Source organism: Carassius auratus, chromosome 5 (assembly GCF_003368295.1).
Source record: "Carassius auratus strain Wakin chromosome 5, ASM336829v1, whole genome shotgun sequence".
Taxonomy (NCBI): Eukaryota; Metazoa; Chordata; class Actinopteri; order Cypriniformes; family Cyprinidae; genus Carassius; species Carassius auratus.
This window is the reverse complement of record NC_039247.1, coordinates 32,376,056-32,394,189: the sequence shown is the minus strand read 5'-3', so window position 1 is coordinate 32,394,189 and position 18,134 is coordinate 32,376,056. Positions and strand designations below refer to the sequence as shown.

Sequence of the window (18,134 nt, the reverse complement as noted above, 5' to 3'; positions counted from 1 at the left end):
CTTGTTTTACAAACAAGGCCCAGTTTGACGATGGATTTGGGTATCGTTTATTTCTTAAGGATGATGCAATCCCAACGAAAAAGGGTCACGATTGTGTGTTGGAACCGCAGGTGGTGAGTAAAGCTGCTTAAAATATCTCTGCCTCATAGTTAGTGCGTCCGCCTCCCATGCCGGAGACCCGGGTTCGAGCGCCGCTCGGAGCGAGTCGTTGCTGCTGCTGCTCTCGTTCAGTTTCAGCCTCGGGATCTGATTCTGGATCATAAATAAATGGCTGAATCTGACTGTAAGCCATGGTTTGTTTTGGATGATGGTTTTTCTCTCACGGTAATGTCACAGCTTCCACATGCTCTCAACGCAAAAGCCTACTGGCGCTCGTGATTCTTTAGCTCCGCCCACACGTCACGCCTCCAAAAATCGGTACAGACTATCTTTCTCTTATGAATATAATAAAACTAAAGACTTTTTGGAGTTATGAAGGATGCAGTACTACTCTATAGGTACTCAAGATTAACAGGATATTGAGTGAAAACGAGCATTTCACCCCCTCCCCCCCTTTAATGTGGGTAAGTTTCATAAAAAAATAAAGAAATAACATTTTAAAGGAAAAGTTGAAAAAAGACTACGAATTGGAATCTGAATGATAATCAAAATGTAGATGGAGACGCTCAGCACCCCAAAGCTCATTATTACCTCCTCATCAGTCGATATTTTATTCCATAACGTTACAGTTTTGATGCGGTTTCATGTCAGATGATCGTGTTACATGTGTAATGCTGGGTACACACCAATAGATTTTTTACATCCTATAAGATTTTCAAAATGTGATCGACCACAAACATGAGGATATAAAATCTTTAAAATCTCCGACATCCGATAATCTTGGGAACGAATTGGCCCGCGTTTACGGTTTTATTGGGGTCGTTAGGATGAGACACTAAAACATGCGTTTCAACAGGTCCGCGCCATCGATGGCCAGTCTCTCCAACCTGCCCTCCCACTCTCCTATCCGTATTTTGCCATTTTAAAAGACTCGGTTGTATCGAGTGACCCAAGACGCTCGGACAAAAGTGAATACAACCCAATTGTTATTTCCAAAGGGCCGCAGGAAATGCTTTTCCATGAGGCTCATTCTAATCCTATGGCGAGCCATTTGGGACAGGCAGCAACACTAAATCGCCTCATTGCCCGTTTCTTTTGGCCGGGCATTCATGACAACATGCGCAGGTGGTGCACGTCTTGTCCGGAATGTCAACTGGTGAAAAATGAAATTCAGTATGTGCTGGACTTGAGAAAAAAACTCTGCACATTGGGGCGGCTATCAATGGAGATCAGCCAGCTGTATAACAGGGGAACTAGGTTACGCAAATTTGCACCGGGAGAGAAAGTACTTGTATTACTCACAACATTGAGCTCTAAATTAATGGCTAACTGGCAGGGACCGTTTGAGGTTGCACGACAGGTCGGAGATCTCAATTATGAGGTAATACAGTCCCGTCAGATCTACCACCTCAACCTCCTTAAAAAATGGAATGAGGTGGAATCAGTGATGTTGGCAATGGTGATTGGCGGAGTGGATGATCTCAGGCCAGAGACGAATATCAAACCACAATCCCTCGCCCTGGCTCCAGGTGGAGATCACCTCTCGCCGTCCCAACTCACTGATTTAATGAAATTGCAGGCAGAGTTTGCCGACGTCTTCTCGCTTCTACCGGGCTGTACTAACCTGATTCAGCACCATATCGAGACCGAGCCGGGCGTGGTAGTTCGCAGCCGGCCTTATCATTTACCTGAGCACAAGAAAAAAGTAGTTCAGGCTGAATTAGGTTCTATGCTTGACATGGGGGTAATAGAAGAATCTAATAGTAACTGGGCGAGCCCGATAGTTTTAGTTCCAAAAACAGACGGCTCAGTCCGGTTCTGTGTAGATTACCGCAAGGTGAATGCTGTGTTGAAATTCGACGCATATCCAATGCCGCGGGTTGACGAGTTGCTTGATCGGCTAGGCACGGCTCGTTTTTATTTGACATTGGACTTAACAAAGGGCTATTGTCAGATCCCCTTGTCTCCATTGTCCAGAGAAAAGACAGCTTTCACAACGCCGTTTGGATTACACCAATTTGTTACCCTTCCGTTTGGCTTGTTCGGGGCCCCAGCTACCTTTCAGCGCCTGGGATTCTGCGGCCCCATGCTGCATATGCAGCTGCCTACCTGGATGATATCATTATATTTAGTAATGATTGGCAGCGGCATATGCAACATCTGAGGGCTGTCCTGAGGTCGCTGAGGGGAGCGGGGCTCACGGCCAACCCAAAGAAGTGTGCGATTGGGCGGGTGGAAGTAAGGTATCTGGGCTTCCACTTGGGGCATGGGCATGTGCGTCCCCAAATTGATAAGACAGCCGCTATTACGACCTGCCCACGCCCCAAGACCAAAAAGGAGGTAAGGCAGTTCTTGGGGCTGGCAGGATATTATAGACGGTTTATTCCTAATTATTCGGACCTCACCAGCCCTTTGACTGACCTTACTAAAAAGGAGGTGCCAGATACGGTCCAGTGGATGGAGCTGTGTCAGCAGGCCTTTACTCAGGTCAAAGCTGCTCTGTGTGGAGGGCCGTTGTTACAGTCTCCTGATTTTTCTCTTCCTTTTCTGTTGCAGACAGACGCATCGGACAGGGGGCTGGGGGCAGTCCTGTCCCAGGAGATAGAGGGGGAGGAACGGCCGGTGCTGTACATTAGCTGGAAGCTCTCGAAGAGAGAGGCTAAGTACAGCACCATCGAGAAAGAGTGCCTTGCCATCAGATGGGCCATCCTCACCCTCCGCTATTATCTCCTGGGACGGGAGTTCACCCTCTGTTCAGACCACGCTCCACTGCAATGGCTCCACTGTATGAAGGATACCAACGTGCGGATCACTCGTTGGTATCTAGCTCTTCAGCCTTTTAAGTTCAAGGTGATCCACAGGCCAGGTGTTTAGATGGTGGTGGCCGACTTCCTCTCCAGAAATGGATGGCTCCCCGGCCTGAGGTGGGCGGTGGGGGTATGTGGCAGGGGGGGGCGTGGTTTAGCGAAGTCTGCAGCGGGAGAGAGAATCAGGAGACGAGCGGTAAGTGAGTGGTTTGGACAAAAATTATCATCACCTGTTTCTTGTTCCAGTATTTGGTGTGGAGAGAGTATAAAACGCCAGGAGAGACGGAAGCAAGCGAGAGAGAGATGGACTGCTGACCCAAGCCAGAAACGAAAACCGGAAGTTGTAAAGTGGAAGTACTACTGACCATGTCAGAATAAGAGTCACCGTTTGGGTGTTTGTAACCTTTTAGTTGTTTTTGTTAATAATAAACCTGTCAGCAGTCCAGCCGACCCCTTTGTCCTCTTCCTTTCATCCCACGAACTTTGCTACACTGAATAAAAAGTTAACTAAAAGCATACTTTCCTATTTTTAGTTTAAAAGAATAATACTAATAGCACACTTGAATAAACTTCTTTATCTTAAGGGAAGTGATTCAAGAAATACAATCATAATGGCCTTCAATAATCTAACATTAAGTGACAAAAGGTATTCCTCCCTGTTCTGGAAGCATTGGCATTCAAGAGTGTGTTTCTAAATTGTGCTTTTCTATGTAAATGTATGTTTGGATGTTTTTTTCCTCTTATTTTTATGATATGGACCTAAGGGTCTGAAGTTAAGAATTAATAATAATAATAATGATGATGATAACCACTGTGCCTGTCTGGATGCTATAGGAATTACCTTATCCCTGACGTGTCCCCAAAGGGAGCACCAGCAACCACCAGGCCCCCACTGAGGGGCAAAATGGAGAACGCTGGAAAATATAGGAAAGCATTTAACAAATAATGCCATATTGACACGAGCCCCCCCACTGAAGCTTTTCCTGTCTCATACATTAAGCTTTATACAATACGTCTAACTCTGCCTTGTGTACTATGTTAATAATAATAGAAATGGCATTTTTTTCCTTCTTCGCAATCATTCAAATCTGATTATGTCTGTTCTCTCTACAGGACGATGTACAGTAGGTGTTTGTCAACAATCTTGATGTAAAGAGCAGAGCAGGTCATGCTCAAGGATACCACAAACTTTATTTACATTTTGTATATATTTACATTTTATATTCATACATAATAGTAACCAACTCCAGCTCCAACTTGTCTAAACACACCTGCTGGGAAGTTTCTAGTCTGCCAAATAAGGGCTTGATTATGTGGTTAAGGTTGAAGCTAAACTCTGCAGTACACCGGCTCTCCAGGACTGAGTTTGGGCACCCCCTAGAAGGCACATAAGTCTGAAGTAACACATTTAGGTAAATGGGTGCAGAGCCGGTGGTAGTTTTGTAGGCAAACATCAATGCCTTGAATTTTATGCCAGCAGCTATTGGAAGCCAGTGCAAATTGATAAACAGAGGTGTGACGTGTATTCTTTTTGGCTCATTACAAATTAATCTTGCTGCAGCGTTCTGAATTAATTGTAAAGGTTTGATAGAATTGGCTGGAAGACCTGCCAAGAGGACATTGCAATAGTCCAGCCTGGACAGAACAATAGCTTGAACAAGGAGTTGTGCAGCATGTTCCGAAGGAAAGGGCTTGATCTTCTTGATGTTGAATAAAGCAAATCTGCAGGATCTGACAGTTTTAGCAATGTGGTCTGAGAAAGTCAGCTGATCATCAATCATAACTCCAAGGGTTCTAGCTGTTTTTGAAGGAGTTATGGTTGAAGTGCCTAACTTGATGGTGAAATTGTGATGGAACGATGGGTTTGCTGGAATCACAAGCAGTTCTGTTTTGGCAAGGTTGAGTTGAAGGTGATGGTCCATCATCCAGGAAGAAATGTCTGTTAGACAAGCTGAGATGTGAATAGCTACCGTCGGATCATCAGGATGGAATGAGTGGTAGAGTTGAGTGTCATCAGCATAGCAGTTTCTGAATGACAGAACCTAATGATGCCATGTAGACAGAGAAGAGAAGAGGTCCAAGAACTGAGCCCTGAGGCACCCCAGTAGTTAGATGTTGAGACTTGGACACCTCACCTCTCCAAGATACTTTGAAGGACCTATCTGATAGGTAAGACTCAAACCATTGAAGTGTGGTTCCTGAGATGCCATTTGCCAGTAGGGTTGATAGGAGGATCTGGTGATTAACCGTGTCAAAAGCAGCGGACAGATCAAGCAGGATAAGTACTGAAGATTTGGATTCTGCTCTTGCCAGTCTTAGAGCTTCAACAACTGAGAGCAAGGCCGTCTCAGTTGAATGTCCGCTTCTGAAGCCAGATTGATTGCTGTCAAGGAGATTGTTGTGTGTGAGAAATGTAGAGACTTGTTTGAACACAGCTCTTTCAAGTGTTTTTGCAATGAAAGGAAGAAGAGAAACTGGTCCGTAGTTCTCTAAAAGAGATGGGTTGAGGTTGGGTTTCTTAAGTAGTGGAGTTATACGTGCCTGTCTAAATGATAAGGGGAAAACACCAAAGTGGAGGGAAGTGTTGAGGATGTGAGTGAGTGCAGGTATAACTGCAGGAGAAATGGCTTGAAGAAGATGAGATGGAATAGGATCAAGCGGGCAAGTAGTAGGGTGATTAGAAAGGATGAGTTTTGAGACTTCTGTGTCAGAGAGTGAAGAGAAGGATGTAAATGAGTGTAAGTTTGCTGGTAATATGAGCTTGAATGATTGTGGTGTGGAAAATTGTGCACTAATGTGTATAATTTTATTAATGAAAAACGTTGCAAAGTTGTCAGCTATTAGAGATGAAGCATGAGGGGGAGGAGGAGGACAAAGAAGTGAGGAAAATGTTTTTAAAAGCATGCGATAGTTAGATGAATTGTTAATTTTATTATGGTAGTTTGTCTTTTTAGCACCCTTTCAGAAGCTCTCAGCTTAGAATGGTTTTCGCGTAGAACATCAGATAAACAAGGGGCAGAAGGGGTGTTACGAGCTGGCTTGGAAGATAAGGGGCAAACAGTGTCTGAACAAGATGTAAGAGTGGAGCAGAAAAAGTATCAGTAGCACTGTTCGCGTCCAAAGATGCAAACAGTTTAGGGGAAGGAAGTGAAGATGAAACCATTGCAGACAGCCGGGAGGGTGAAAGTGTGCGTAGGTTATGTCGAAAGATGACATGTGGAGGAGTAAGTGATGTGTCAGGGACCATGTTGAGGTTAAGAGTGAGGAGGAAGTGATCCGACGTGTGCAGTGGAGTAACCAGACATGATCAGTAGAGCAGTGTCGTGTATAAATAAGGTCAAATTGTTTGCTTGATTTGTGAGTAGCAGTAGTTGACACTCGGTTGAGATCAAAAGAGGCAAACAGAGAGTGGAAATCAGCAAACAGAGGTTTATCTAGATGGATGTTGAAATCACCAAGCGTAACTAGGAGAGTACTATCCTCAGAAAAAGTTGAGAGTAACACATCTAATTCATCCAAAAATTTACCCAGTGGTCCTGGGGGTCGATAGACAACTACAAAATGTATTTTAAAAGGGTAGGTAACAGTAACTGAATGAGATTCAAAGGCTGCTTTTCCTGCTGTAGATGTTGTGTTGAGGTGTTAAAAGGGTCTAAAGGGGAATTTTGCATAGAATATATTTTCCATTGTCTCTTTCTGCATATCAATTATCCAGTAACTGATTGTTAGTAAAAGTCTACATGTCAAATAAATGGGGAGAAAAAGGGGGAATGAAAGATTTTAGTTTTTGAGAATGTTGATCACACGGTCTTCATCCGTTTTCACTTGCTTTGGCCATTTTTTTTATATAATAACATTTACTTTTCTTATGCAAAACTACGATTGGAATGAATAGTAGACTCCTGTTAGCGAATTGCACTGAGAAATATATGATCCTCCGGCAGACGGTCAAAAAAAAAAAAAAAAAAAAAAAAATCCACCATTTTGATTCGTTTGACCTGCGTCACGCGGGTTCCACCTACTGGTCAAAACATTGTAATGCAACAATCCTAACGAGACCTTTTAAAAAACAGCGAGTATTTTCATAACAGTGTAATGTTTTCAGTATAATTTATACATAAATACTATGAAAAATTAGGGTCTTTGCTAGTCAGACCATTTACTTTTATGAAATATTGCAGTTCGTTCTTCGTTTCAGTTATCTGGTTATGGATTACAAGTTAATCAGTCCTGTGCTGCGGGTCAATGTTTAATGGTCGCTAGGTGGCGCTACAAACACGTCAGTGCCTCACACAGGTTTAGAAAAGATAAACAACTCAATAAAACACACATATGACTGAGAGAGAGTTTCTGTGTGTGTGTGTGTGTGTGTACTCTGGAAGGAGTGAAACTTGTTTACATTTAAAGAACTAACATCATATTCATAACAGTTACAGCTGCTTTTAACATCTGTCCCCGTTTAGAGAATTCGGAATAAATATTAACACAGTGAATTTATTAATATATATTTTGATATTTGTACGGTATCACAACATGACCGCTGTACCACCTCTAATCCTCTCGTAATTAGGCTACCTTAATTATTATGACATGGCTTGAATGCAGCATTCAGCTCATCCAACCCCAATCAAACACACCTGAACAAGCTAATTAAGGCCTTCCAGACTACTGGAAAGCTAAAGGCAGGTGAGATTGATCAACATTGGAATTGATCTCCTTGGATTTTTTAAAAACCCATTTTACACAGAGGTTGCTACTGCAGCAACACGTATTGGTTTAGCTTTGTGTGCTGCTCCTGATGCACAAATTCGGGGCCTTTTCCAGCAGAGTTTGTTGTGAGGTCACAGGTTGGGAGGATGACCGCTCGAGTGGATTTCTTGTTGATTGCTGTTTTTTTGTATCTTTTCGGATACTTGAGCATAACTCATGCTATTCAAAGACTAAACACAGGTGACAAGATCTGTTGACTTCATTACACAACCTGAAGAAATGCAGAAACAAGTGGCTCAGTCTTTGAGAGTAATTAACAGTTTATCAATGTGTAGGTTTTAAAAGTCTTAATCTGAACAGACATGTAGAATCTGTATTAAAAGCCCTGATTCACAAACGCTTAAGCCACACTCTCTGGCCTCTGAAAATGATCCTCTTGTATCCTCTAGTGGATGGTTTTTGTCCGGCGACACTGACGTTCGTGCCGTCCCATCGAGCATGTTCTTCTGATGAAGACTGCCCTGGAGGACACAAATGCTGTCGATTTGACTTTGGTCCTGTTTGTGTGCTGCCTGTTTTCAGTGAGTTTCAGTTAATGGCTGCTAAGGGTCTTAAAACAAAACACACAAGTAACACATTGAATTCAATGTTGGTTTGAAGCAGAAATTGTGCCTTCTCGTCTGAAATAGGTTTTGACTTAGGATAGTTTAATGCACAGGATGACTTCATAAGAGGAATAATAGTAACTTGCTGTTCATGCTTTGAGTGTGTCGTGCTGTATATTGAAGTGGCTGACTATGTGCACAAACTAAAGCTGACTGTGTGTGTCCACCCAGTGAAGCCAGGTCAGTGTCCCCTACCAGAGATGATTTCACGGTGTGCTGAAAGCTGTTTCCATGATGGCCAGTGTCCTGCCACACAGAAGTGTTGCCCAACCACCGGTGGCTTTGCATGCAGTGAACCACGTCGTCAGGGAAGAGGTCCGATGAGTTGTCAGGGACATGGACCAGTTCGGGGCCAGGGAAAGGGCAGCGGCCAGGGAAAGGGCAGCGGCCAGGGACTAGGAAGCGGTCTGGGTCAAGGTCAGGGCCGGGGCCATCGACGGGGACAGGGAAGGGTACGTGGAAAGGGAAGCAGCCAGGGTCAGGGACAAGGTCAGGGCCATGGAAGTGGCCAGGGACGGGGCCAGGGTCAGGGACCAGGCCAGAGAAGTGGTCAGGGACAAGGCCAGGGTCAGGGACAAGGCCAGGGAAGTGGTCTGGGACAAGGACAGGGCCGGGGCCGTGGAAGCGGTCTGGGCCAGGGAAGCGGCCGGGGCCGTGGAAGCGGTCTGGGCCAGGGAAGCGGCCGGGTACCGGGTCAGGGCCAGGGAAGCGGCCGGGTACCGGGTCAGGGCCAGGGAAGCGGCCGGGTACCGGGTCAGGGCCAGGGAAGCGGCCGGGTACCGGGTCAGGGCCAGGGAAGCGGCCGGGGTCAGGGACGGGGCCAGGGAAGCGGTATTGGTCAGGGACGGGGCCAGGGAAGCGGTCTGGGTAAAGGACAAGGCCAGGGCCAGGGAAGCGGCCTGGGCCAGGGTCAGGGACAAGGCCAGGGTCAGGGACAAGGCCAGGGAAGCGGTCAGGGACAAGGACAAGGCCAGGGAAGCGGTCAGGGACAAGGACAAGGCCAGGGAAGCGGCCTGGGTCAGGGACAAGGCCAAGGCCAGGGAAGTGGCCTGGGTCAGGGTCAGGGTCAGGGACAAGGCCAAGGCCAGGGAAGCGGCCTGGGTCAGGGACAAGGCCAAGGCCAGGGAAGCGGCCTGGGTCAGGGCCAGGGAAGCGGCCGGGGACCGGGTCAAGGCCAGGGAAGCGGCCTGGGTCAGGGCCAGGGAAGCGGCCGGGGACCGGGTCAAGGCCAGGGAAGCGGCCGGGGTCAGGGACGGGGCCAGGGAAGCGGTCTTGGTCAGGGACGGGGCCAGGGAAGCGGTCTGGGTAAAGGACAAGGCCAGGGCCAGGGAAGCGGCCTGGGCCAGGGTCAGGGACAAGGCCAGGGCCAGGGTCAGGGACAAGGCCAGGGAAGCGGTCAGGGACAAGGCCAAGGCCAGGGAAGCGGCCTGGGTCAGGGACAAGGCCAAGGCCAGGGAAGTGGCCTGGGTCAGGGTCAGGGACAAGGCCAAGGCCAGGGAAGCGGCCTGGGTCAGGGTCAGGGACAAGGCCAAGGCCAGGGAAGCGGCCTGGGTCAGGGCCAGGGAAGCGGCCAGGGAAGCGGCCAGGGCCAAGGCCAGGGAAGCGGCCTGGGTCAGGGCCAGGGCCAAGGCCAGGGAAGCGGCCTGGGTCAGGGCCAGGGCCAAGGCCAGGGAAGCGGCCTGGGTCAGGGCCAGGGCCAAGGCCAGGGAAGCGGCCTGGGTCAGGGCCAGGGAAGCGGCCTGGGTCAGGGCCAGGGCCAGGGAAGCGGCCTGGGTCAGGGCCAGGGCCAGGGAAGCGGCCTGGGTCAGGGCCAGGGCCAGGGAAGCGGCCTGGGTCAGGGCCAGGGCCAGGGAAGCGGCCTGGGTCAGGGCCTCGGCCTGGGTCAGGGACAAGGCCAAGGCCAGGGAATCGGCCTGGGTCAGGGACAAGGCCAAGGCCAGGGAAGCGGCCAGGGAAGCGGCCAGGGAAGCGGCCAGGGAAGCGGCCTGGGTCAGGGCCAGGGCCAAGGCAGCGGCCTGGGTCAGGGCCAGGGCCAAGGCAGCGGCCTGGGTCAGGGCCAGGGCCAAGGCCAAGGCAGCGGCCTGGGTCAGGGCCAGGGCCAAGGCCAGGGAAGCGGCCTGGGTCAGGGCCAGGGCCAGGTAAACGGCCTGGGTCAGGGTCAGGGCCAGGGCCACGGAAGCGGCCTGGGTCAGGGCCAGGGCCAGGGAAGCGGCCTGGGTCAGGGCCAGGGCCAGGGAAGCGGCCTGGGTCAGGGCCAGGGAAGCGGCCTGGGCCAGGGTCAGGGACAAGGCCAGGGTCAGGGACAAGGACAAGGCCAGGGAATCGGCCTGGGTCAGGGACAAGGCCAAGGCCAGGGAAGCGGCCAGGGAAGCGGCCAGGGAAGCGGCCAGGGAAGCGGCCTGGGTCAGGGCCAGGGAAGCGGCCTGGGCCAGGGCCAGGGAAGCGGCCTGGGTCAGGGCCTCGGCCTGGGCCAGGGCCAAGGCCAGGGAAGCGGCCTGGGTCAGGGCCAGGGCCAAGGCCAGGGAAGCGGTCTGGGTAAAGGACAAGGCCAGGGCCAGGGAAGCGGCCTGGGCCAGGGTCAGGTACAAGGCCAGGGAAGCGGTCAGGGACAAGGACAAGGCCAGGGAAGCGGCCTGGGTCAGGGACAAGGCCAAGGCCAGGGAAGTGGCCTGGGTCAGGGTCAGGGACAAGGCCAAGGCCAGGGAAGCGGCCTGGGTCAGGGCCAGGGAAGCGGCCAGGGCCAAGGCCAGGGAAGCGGCCAGGGCCAAGGCCAGGGAAGCGGCCTGGGTCAGGGCCTGGGTCAGGGCCAGGGTCAGGGACAAGGCCAGGGAAGCGGCCTGGGTCAGGGTCAAGGCCAGGGAAGCGGCCTGGGTCAGGGACAAGGCCAGGGAAGCGGCCTGGGTCAGGGACAAGGCCAGGGAAGCGGCCTGGGTCAGGGACAAGGCCAGGGAAGCGGCCTGGGTCAGGGACAAGGCCAGGGAAGCGGCCTGGGCCAGGGTCAGGGACAAGGCCAGGGTCAGGGACAAGGCCAGGGAAGCGGCCTGGGTCAGGGACAAGGCCAAGGCCAGGGTCAGGGACAGGGCCAGGGAAGCAGCCTGGGTCAGGGTCAAGGCCAGGGAAGCGGCCTGGGCCAGGGCCAGGGAAGCGGCCTGGGTCAGGGTCAGGGACAAGGCCAAGGCCAGGGAAGCGGCCTGGGTCAGGGTCAGGGCCAGGGCCAGGGAAGCGGCCAGGGCCAGGGACAAGGCCAAGGCCAGGGCCAGGGAAGCGGCCTGGGTCAGGGACAGGGCCAGGGAAGCGGTCTGGGTCTGGGCCTCGGCCTGGGTCAGGGACAAGGCCAAGGCCAGGGAATCGGCCTGGGTCAGGGACAAGGCCAAGGCCAGGGAAGCGGCCAGGGAAGCGGCCAGGGAAGCGGCCAGGGAAGCGGCCAGGGAAGCGGCCAGGGAAGCGGCCTGGGCCAGGGCCAGGGAAGCGGCCTGGGTCAGGGCCAGGGAAGCGGCCTGGGCCAGGGCCAGGGAAGCGGCCTGGGTCAGGGCCTCGGCCTGGGTCAGGGACAAGGCCAAGGCCAGGGAATCGGCCTGGGTCAGGGACAAGGCCAAGGCCAGGGAATCGGCCTGGGTCAGGGACAAGGCCAGGGAAGCGGCCAGGGAAGCGGCCTGGGTCAGGGCCAGGGCCAAGGCAGCGGCCTGGGTCAGGGCCAGGGCCAAGGCAGCGGCCTGGGTCAGGGCCAAGGCCAAGGCAGCGGCCTGGGTCAGGGCCAGGGCCAAGGCCAGGGAAGCGGCCTGGGTCAGGGCCAGGGAAGCGGCCGGGGACCAGGTCAAGGCCAGGGAAGCGGCCTGGGTCAGGGCCAGGGAAGCGGCCGGGGACCGGGTCAAGGCCAGGGAAGCGGCCGGGGTCAGGGACGGGGCCAGGGAAGCGGTCTTGGTCAGGGACGGGGCCAGGGAAGCGGTCTGGGTAAAGGACAAGGCCAGGGCCAGGGAAGCGGCCTGGGCCAGGGTCAGGGACAAGGCCAGGGCCAGGGTCAGGGACAAGGCCAGGGCCAGGGTCAGGTACAAGGCCAGGGAAGCGGTCAGGGACAAGGACAAGGCCAGGGAAGCGGCCTGGGTCAGGGACAAGGCCAAGGCCAGGGAAGAGGCCTGGGTCAGGGTCAGGGACAAGGCCAAGGCCAGGGAAGCGGCCTGGGTCAGGGCCAGGGAAGCGGCCAGGGCCAAGGCCAGGGAAGCGGCCAGGGCCAAGGCCAGGGAAGCGGCCTGGGTCAGGGCCTGGGTCAGGGCCAGGGTCAGGGACAAGGCCAGGGAAGCGGCCTGGGTCAGGGTCAAGGCCAGGGAAGCGGCCTGGGTCAGGGACAAGGCCAGGGAAGCGGCCTGGGTCAGGGACAAGGCCAGGGAAGCGGCCTGGGTCAGGGACAAGGCCAGGGAAGCGGCCTGGGCCAGGGTCAGGGACAAGGCCAGGGTCAGGGACAAGGCCAGGGAAGCGGCCTGGGTCAGGGACAAGGCCAAGGCCAGGGTCAGGGACAGGGCCAGGGAAGCAGCCTGGGTCAGGGTCAAGGCCAGGGAAGCGGCCTGGGCCAGGGCCAGGGAAGCGGCCTGGGTCAGGGTCAGGGACAAGGCCAAGGCCAGGGAAGCGGCCTGGGTCAGGGTCAGGGCCAGGGCCAGGGAAGCGGCCAGGGCCAGGGACAAGGCCAAGGCCAGGGCCAGGGAAGCGGCCTGGGTCAGGGACAGGGCCAGGGAAGCGGTCTGGGTCTGGGCCTCGGCCTGGGTCAGGGACAAGGCCAAGGCCAGGGAATCGGCCTGGGTCAGGGACAAGGCCAAGGCCAGGGAAGCGGCCTGGGTCAGGGACAAGGCCAGGGAAGCGGCCTGGGTCAGGGCCAGGGCCAGGGAAGCGGCCTGGGTCAGGGCCAGGGCCAGGGAAGCGGCCTGGGTCAGGGCCAGGGCCAAGGCAGCGGCCTGGGTCAGGGCCAGGGCCAAGGCAGCGGCCTGGGTCAGGGCCAGGGCCAAGGCAGCGGCCTGGGTCAGGGCCAGGGCCAAGGCAGCGGCCTGGGTCAGGGCCAGGGCCAAGGCCAGGGAAGCGGCCTGGGTCAGGGCCAGGGCCAAGGCCAGGGAAGCGGCCTGGGTCAGGGCCAGGGCCAGGGAAGCGGCCTGGGTCAGGGTCAGGGCCAGGGCCAAGGCCAGGGAAGCGGCCTGGGTCAGGGCCAGGGCCAGGGCCAGGGAAGCGGCCTGGGTCAGGGTCAGGGCCAGGGCCAGGGAAGCGGCCTGGGTCAGGGCCAGGGCCAGGGAAGCGGCCTGGGTCAGGGCCAGGGCCAGGGAAGCGGCCTGGGTCAGGGCCAGGGCCAGGGAAGCGGCCTGGGTCAGGGCCAGGGCCACGGAAGCGGCCTGGGTCAGGGTCAGGGTCAGGGCCAGGGCCAGGGAAGCGGCCTGGGTCAGGGAAGCGGCCTGGGTCAGGGTCAGGGACAGGGCCAGGGAAGCGGCCTGGGTCAGGGCCAGGGCCACGGAAGCGGCCTGGGTCAGGGTCAGGGCCTGGGTCAGGGAAGCGGCCTGGGTCAGGGAAGCGGCCTGGGTCAGGGTCAGGGACAAGGCCAGGGAAGCGGCCTGGGTCAGGGACAAGGCCAGGGAAGCGGCCTGGGTCAGGGACAAGGCCAGGGAAGCGGCCTGGGTCAGGGACAAGGCCAGGGAAGCGGCCTGGGTCAGGGCCAGGGCCAGGGAAGCGGCCAGGGAAGCGGCCTGGGTCAGGGCCAGGGCCAGGGAAGCGGCCAGGGAAGCGGCCTGGGCCAGGGCCAGGGAAGCGGCCTGGGTCAGGGCCAGGGAAGCAACCTGGGTCAGGGTCAGGGCCAGGGCCAGGGAAGCGGCCTGGGTCAGGGTCAGGGCCAGGGCCAGGGAAGCGGCCTGGGTCAGGGTCAGGGCCAGGGCCAGGGAAGCGGCCTGGGTCAGGGTCAGGGCCAGGGCCAGGGAAGCGGCCTGGGTCAGGGCCAGGGCCAGGGCCAGGGCCAGGGAAGCGGCCTGGGTCAGGGTCAGGGACAAGGCCAGGGAAGCGGCCTGGGTCAGGGACAAGGCCAGGGAAGCGGCCTGGGCCAGGGTCAGGGACAAGGCCAGGGTCAGGGACAAGGCCAGGGAAGCGGCCTGGGTCAGGGACAAGGCCAAGGCCAGGGTCAGGGACAGGGCCAGGGAAGCAGTCAGGGACAAGGCCAGGGAACCGGCCTGGGTCAGGGACAAGGCCAGGGAAGCGGCCTGGGCCAGGGTCAGGGACAAGGCCAGGGCCAGGGAAGCGGCCTGGGTCAGGGTCAGGGCCAAGGCCAGGGCCAGGGAAGCGGCCTGGGTCAGGGCCAAGGCCAAGGCCAGGGCCAGGGCCTGGGTCAGGGCCAGGGAAGCGGCCTGGGTCAGGGACAGGGCCAGGGAAGCAGTCTGGGTCAGGGCCAGGGAAGCGGCCTGGGCCAGGGTCAGGGTCAGGGACAAGGCCAAGGCCAGGGTCAGGGACAGGGACAAGGCCAGGGTCAGGGACAAGGCCAGGGCCAGGGCAGCGGCCTGGGTCAGGGTCAGGGCCAGGGAAGCGGTCTGGGTCTGGGCCTCGGCCTGGGTCAGGGACAAGGCCAGGGTCAGGGACAAGGCCAGGGTCAGGGACAAGGCCAGGGTCAGGGACAAGGCCAACGCCAGGGACAAGGCCAAGGCCAGGGTCAGGGACAGGGCCAGGGAAGCAGCCTGGGTCAGGGTCAAGGCCAGGGAAGCGGCCTGGGCCAGGGCCAGGGCCAGGGCCAGGGCCAGGGCCAGGGAAGCGGTCTGGGTCAGGGACAGGGCCAGGGAAGCGGCCTGGGTCAGGGTCAGGGCCAGGGCCAGGGAAGCGGCCTGGGCCAGGGACAAGGCCAAGGCCAGGGCCAGGGAAGCGGCCTGGGTCAGGGACAGGGCCAGGGAAGCGGCCTGGGTCAGGGACAGGGCCAGGGAAGCGGTCTGGGTCTGGTCCTCGGCCTGGGTCAGGGACAAGGCCAGGGAAGCGGCCTGGGTCAGGGACAAGGCCAGGGCCAGGGAAGTGGCCTGGGTCAGGGACAGGGCCAGGGAAGCGGTCTGGGTCTGGGCCTCGGCCTGGGTCAGGGACAAGGCCAGGGAAGCGGCCTGGGTCGGGGACAAGGCCAGGGAAGCGGCCTGGGCCAGGGTCAGGGACAAGGCCAAGGCCAGGGTCAGGGACAAGGCCAGGGAAGCGGCCTGGGCCAGGGTCAGGGACAAGGCCAAGGCCAAGGCCAGGGCCAGGGACAAGGCCAAGGCCAGGGCCAGGGACAAGGCCAAGGCCAGGGCCAGGGAAGCGGCCTGGGTCAGGGAGAGGGCCAGGGAAGCGGCCTGGGTCAGGGAGAGGGCCTGGGTCAGGGAGAGGGCCAGGGAAGTGGCCAAGGCAGTGGCCAGGGCCAGGGACAAGGCCAGGGAAGCGGTCGGGGCCAGGGACAAGGCCAGGGAAGCGATCAGGGACAAGGACAAGGTCAGGGACAGGGACAGGGAAGCAGTCGGGGACAGGGAAGCAGTCAGGGACAAGGCCAGGGAAGCGGTCAAGGTCAGGGCCAGGGAAGTGGTCAGGGCCAGGGCCAGGGCCATGCAAGCGGACAGAGCCGGGGTCAGGGACAAGGTCAGGGTAGGGGTCAGGGTCAGGCTCTGGAAGCGTTCAGGGTCAAGGAAAAGGACAGGGTCAGGGACAAGGCCAGGGAAGCGGTCTGGTCCAGGGCTAGGGCCAGGGCCAGGGCCAGGGCCAGGGCCATGGCTATGTAAGCGGTCAGGGACAGGGAAGTGGAAGAGGTTGGGGAAGAAGTCAAGAGAATAGTCAGGGATGTGGTTACTGAAGTGGACATTTGCTGAACACTTACTGGAGATCTTTTCAATTTGGTGTTAATCCTATGGCATGGTTTCCCTGTTTGCTCAAACTGTGTTTTGAAAGCTTTTCAGTCTGCTCCACCTCAAATAAAGAATTGCTTGATTTGAAGAGTTGTGATGTTTTTTTAGGAGGGGGGGGGCAGTTTCTCACAGTGCTTTTAAGTTCCTCTCCTTGAGACCTGGGTAGGGTTGCACCAGCCACTCGTAAGTTCTTAAATTAGAACGTTAAGACCACAAGGCTTTAGTAACCACTAGCTAGTTTGTAACTAAATCTACACATTTGGTTGCACCAGTTGTTCGTAAGGCAGGACATAGTTCGTAAACTTGCTGCCGAGTAAAGTGTAGTTACATAGAGGTTTACTCTCATCCAAATAGAAACCTTTACGTGAGCAGAACTGTTTAAATGCAATAGATTAATTCTTAAATTTCTAATCCCTCTTGTCTCACATAAAATAAAGGTAAAAATGAAAAGTTCATTTAAAACTATACAGATATAACAAGCAACATTAGGGTCTTTGCTAGTCAGACCATTTACATGCAATTGCAATACGGTTTTATAGCTAAAACATTATGTGAACCTAATTAACACTCATCCACTGGTTTGAATGGTACTTTTATGAACCATTGCAGTTCGTTCTTCATTTCAGTTATCTGGTTATGGGTTACAAGCAGACATGGGGACTTGTGACTTGGTGACTTGGACTCGAGTCGACTCGAGTCGCTATTTTTAGGACTTGAGACTTGACTCGGACTTGGAAGTTAAAGACTCGGGACTTGACTTGACTTGAGACACGATGACTTGAATGACTTGAGTGTTAATCAAATCATGTTTTCAGTTTGAATATAAAATATATAAATTATTTTTTTTAAATAAAGTTGATTACTCAGCTGGAGCGCAGGCTGAGAATAGCGTCGTGACTGGATCAGGACACTATCATCAGTCATGCCCTCTCTACCTTACACACACCACGCCCACTTAAATCAGATATCACATCACATCAACATGTCAGCCTGAGAGGTACCGAGGGTCATCGCTTTTGTCTTCAATAGTTCAGTTCGCGACTAAAAACGCGTGGAAAACGCTAGTCGCGCCGCTTTCTACTTCTTTCCAAAGCGGTCGGGCAGAAGTGCTCCTGGGGCGTCTGTCGTTGCTAAGCATCCATGACACGCTCTCTCTCAATGAAGACGTAGAAATTTCAGCAAAGGATAAATGGATTTGCAGCACTAAAAACCGCTCGCAGTAGCTCTGCTACTAAATTCATTTCAAAATGGCAATCCATATACAGCTATGAACAGCTGTTCCTTCATGTTAGCTGAGCTTTCAACGTTGATACGGGAAAGGATGAAGCTGATTGGTTAGTTATTGTCACATGACCTGCAGTGCGCTTGCAGCATTCTGAAAAGTTTAGATGTTTTTAACTCGATGCGGTGCGCGTCGTGAGCGCGTTGCTTCCATTATGAGTGCGCATACCGCGCGCCTACATTGGAAATAACGAACTTGCGCTCGCAAAAGACGTGATGTGAACGGCCCCTAATGATCCGCTAGCAGGCCGTCAAAAAAACGCATTCCAGGGGCGGCGCTAGGGCTGGGCTAAGGGGGCATAAGCCCCGAATATTTTGTTACCTTGTCTTTCTCATAGAGCAAAACAATTAATCAGAAAAACAAATGTAGCTGCCGCGATTACCCAATCATGAGAAGTGCATATTACACACACACACATATATATATATATATATAACAAAAAAGTATGAAACAACTGAAAATACGTCATATTTATATTCTATACTCTGAGAGAGAGAGAGAGAGAGAGAGAGAGAGAGAGTGTGTGTGTGTGTGTGTGTGTGAGAGAGAGAGAGAGAGAGAGAGGAGAAATGTAACAGTTTAATGTTGTATGTAAACTGTGTTTAAGAGAGAGAGAGAGAGAGGTGTTCAGATAGGAGTCTGTTGGATGTTTAGTTTTATGTACTCAATGTTGAAAATGTAAAACATTTCAAACACTGTTGGCAGAAGT

The 18,134-nt window shown here is 54.7% G+C and overlaps 1 protein-coding gene across 1 annotated transcript in view; it reads left to right on the top strand.

Annotated features, from left to right (window-relative positions):
* The first annotated feature begins 7,648 nt into the window (after positions 1-7,648).
* LOC113069751 (filaggrin-2-like) overlaps positions 7,649-18,134 on the top strand; it is a 31,120-nt gene continuing 20,634 nt past the window's right edge. The window contains exons 1-3 of the mRNA XM_026242871.1: positions 7,649-7,856; positions 8,066-8,197; positions 8,453-9,057. Coding sequence (XP_026098656.1) covers positions 7,763-7,856; positions 8,066-8,197; positions 8,453-9,057 — 831 coding nt within the window. The 5' untranslated portion in view covers positions 7,649-7,762. The remainder of the gene's footprint in view (positions 7,857-8,065; positions 8,198-8,452; positions 9,058-18,134) is intronic.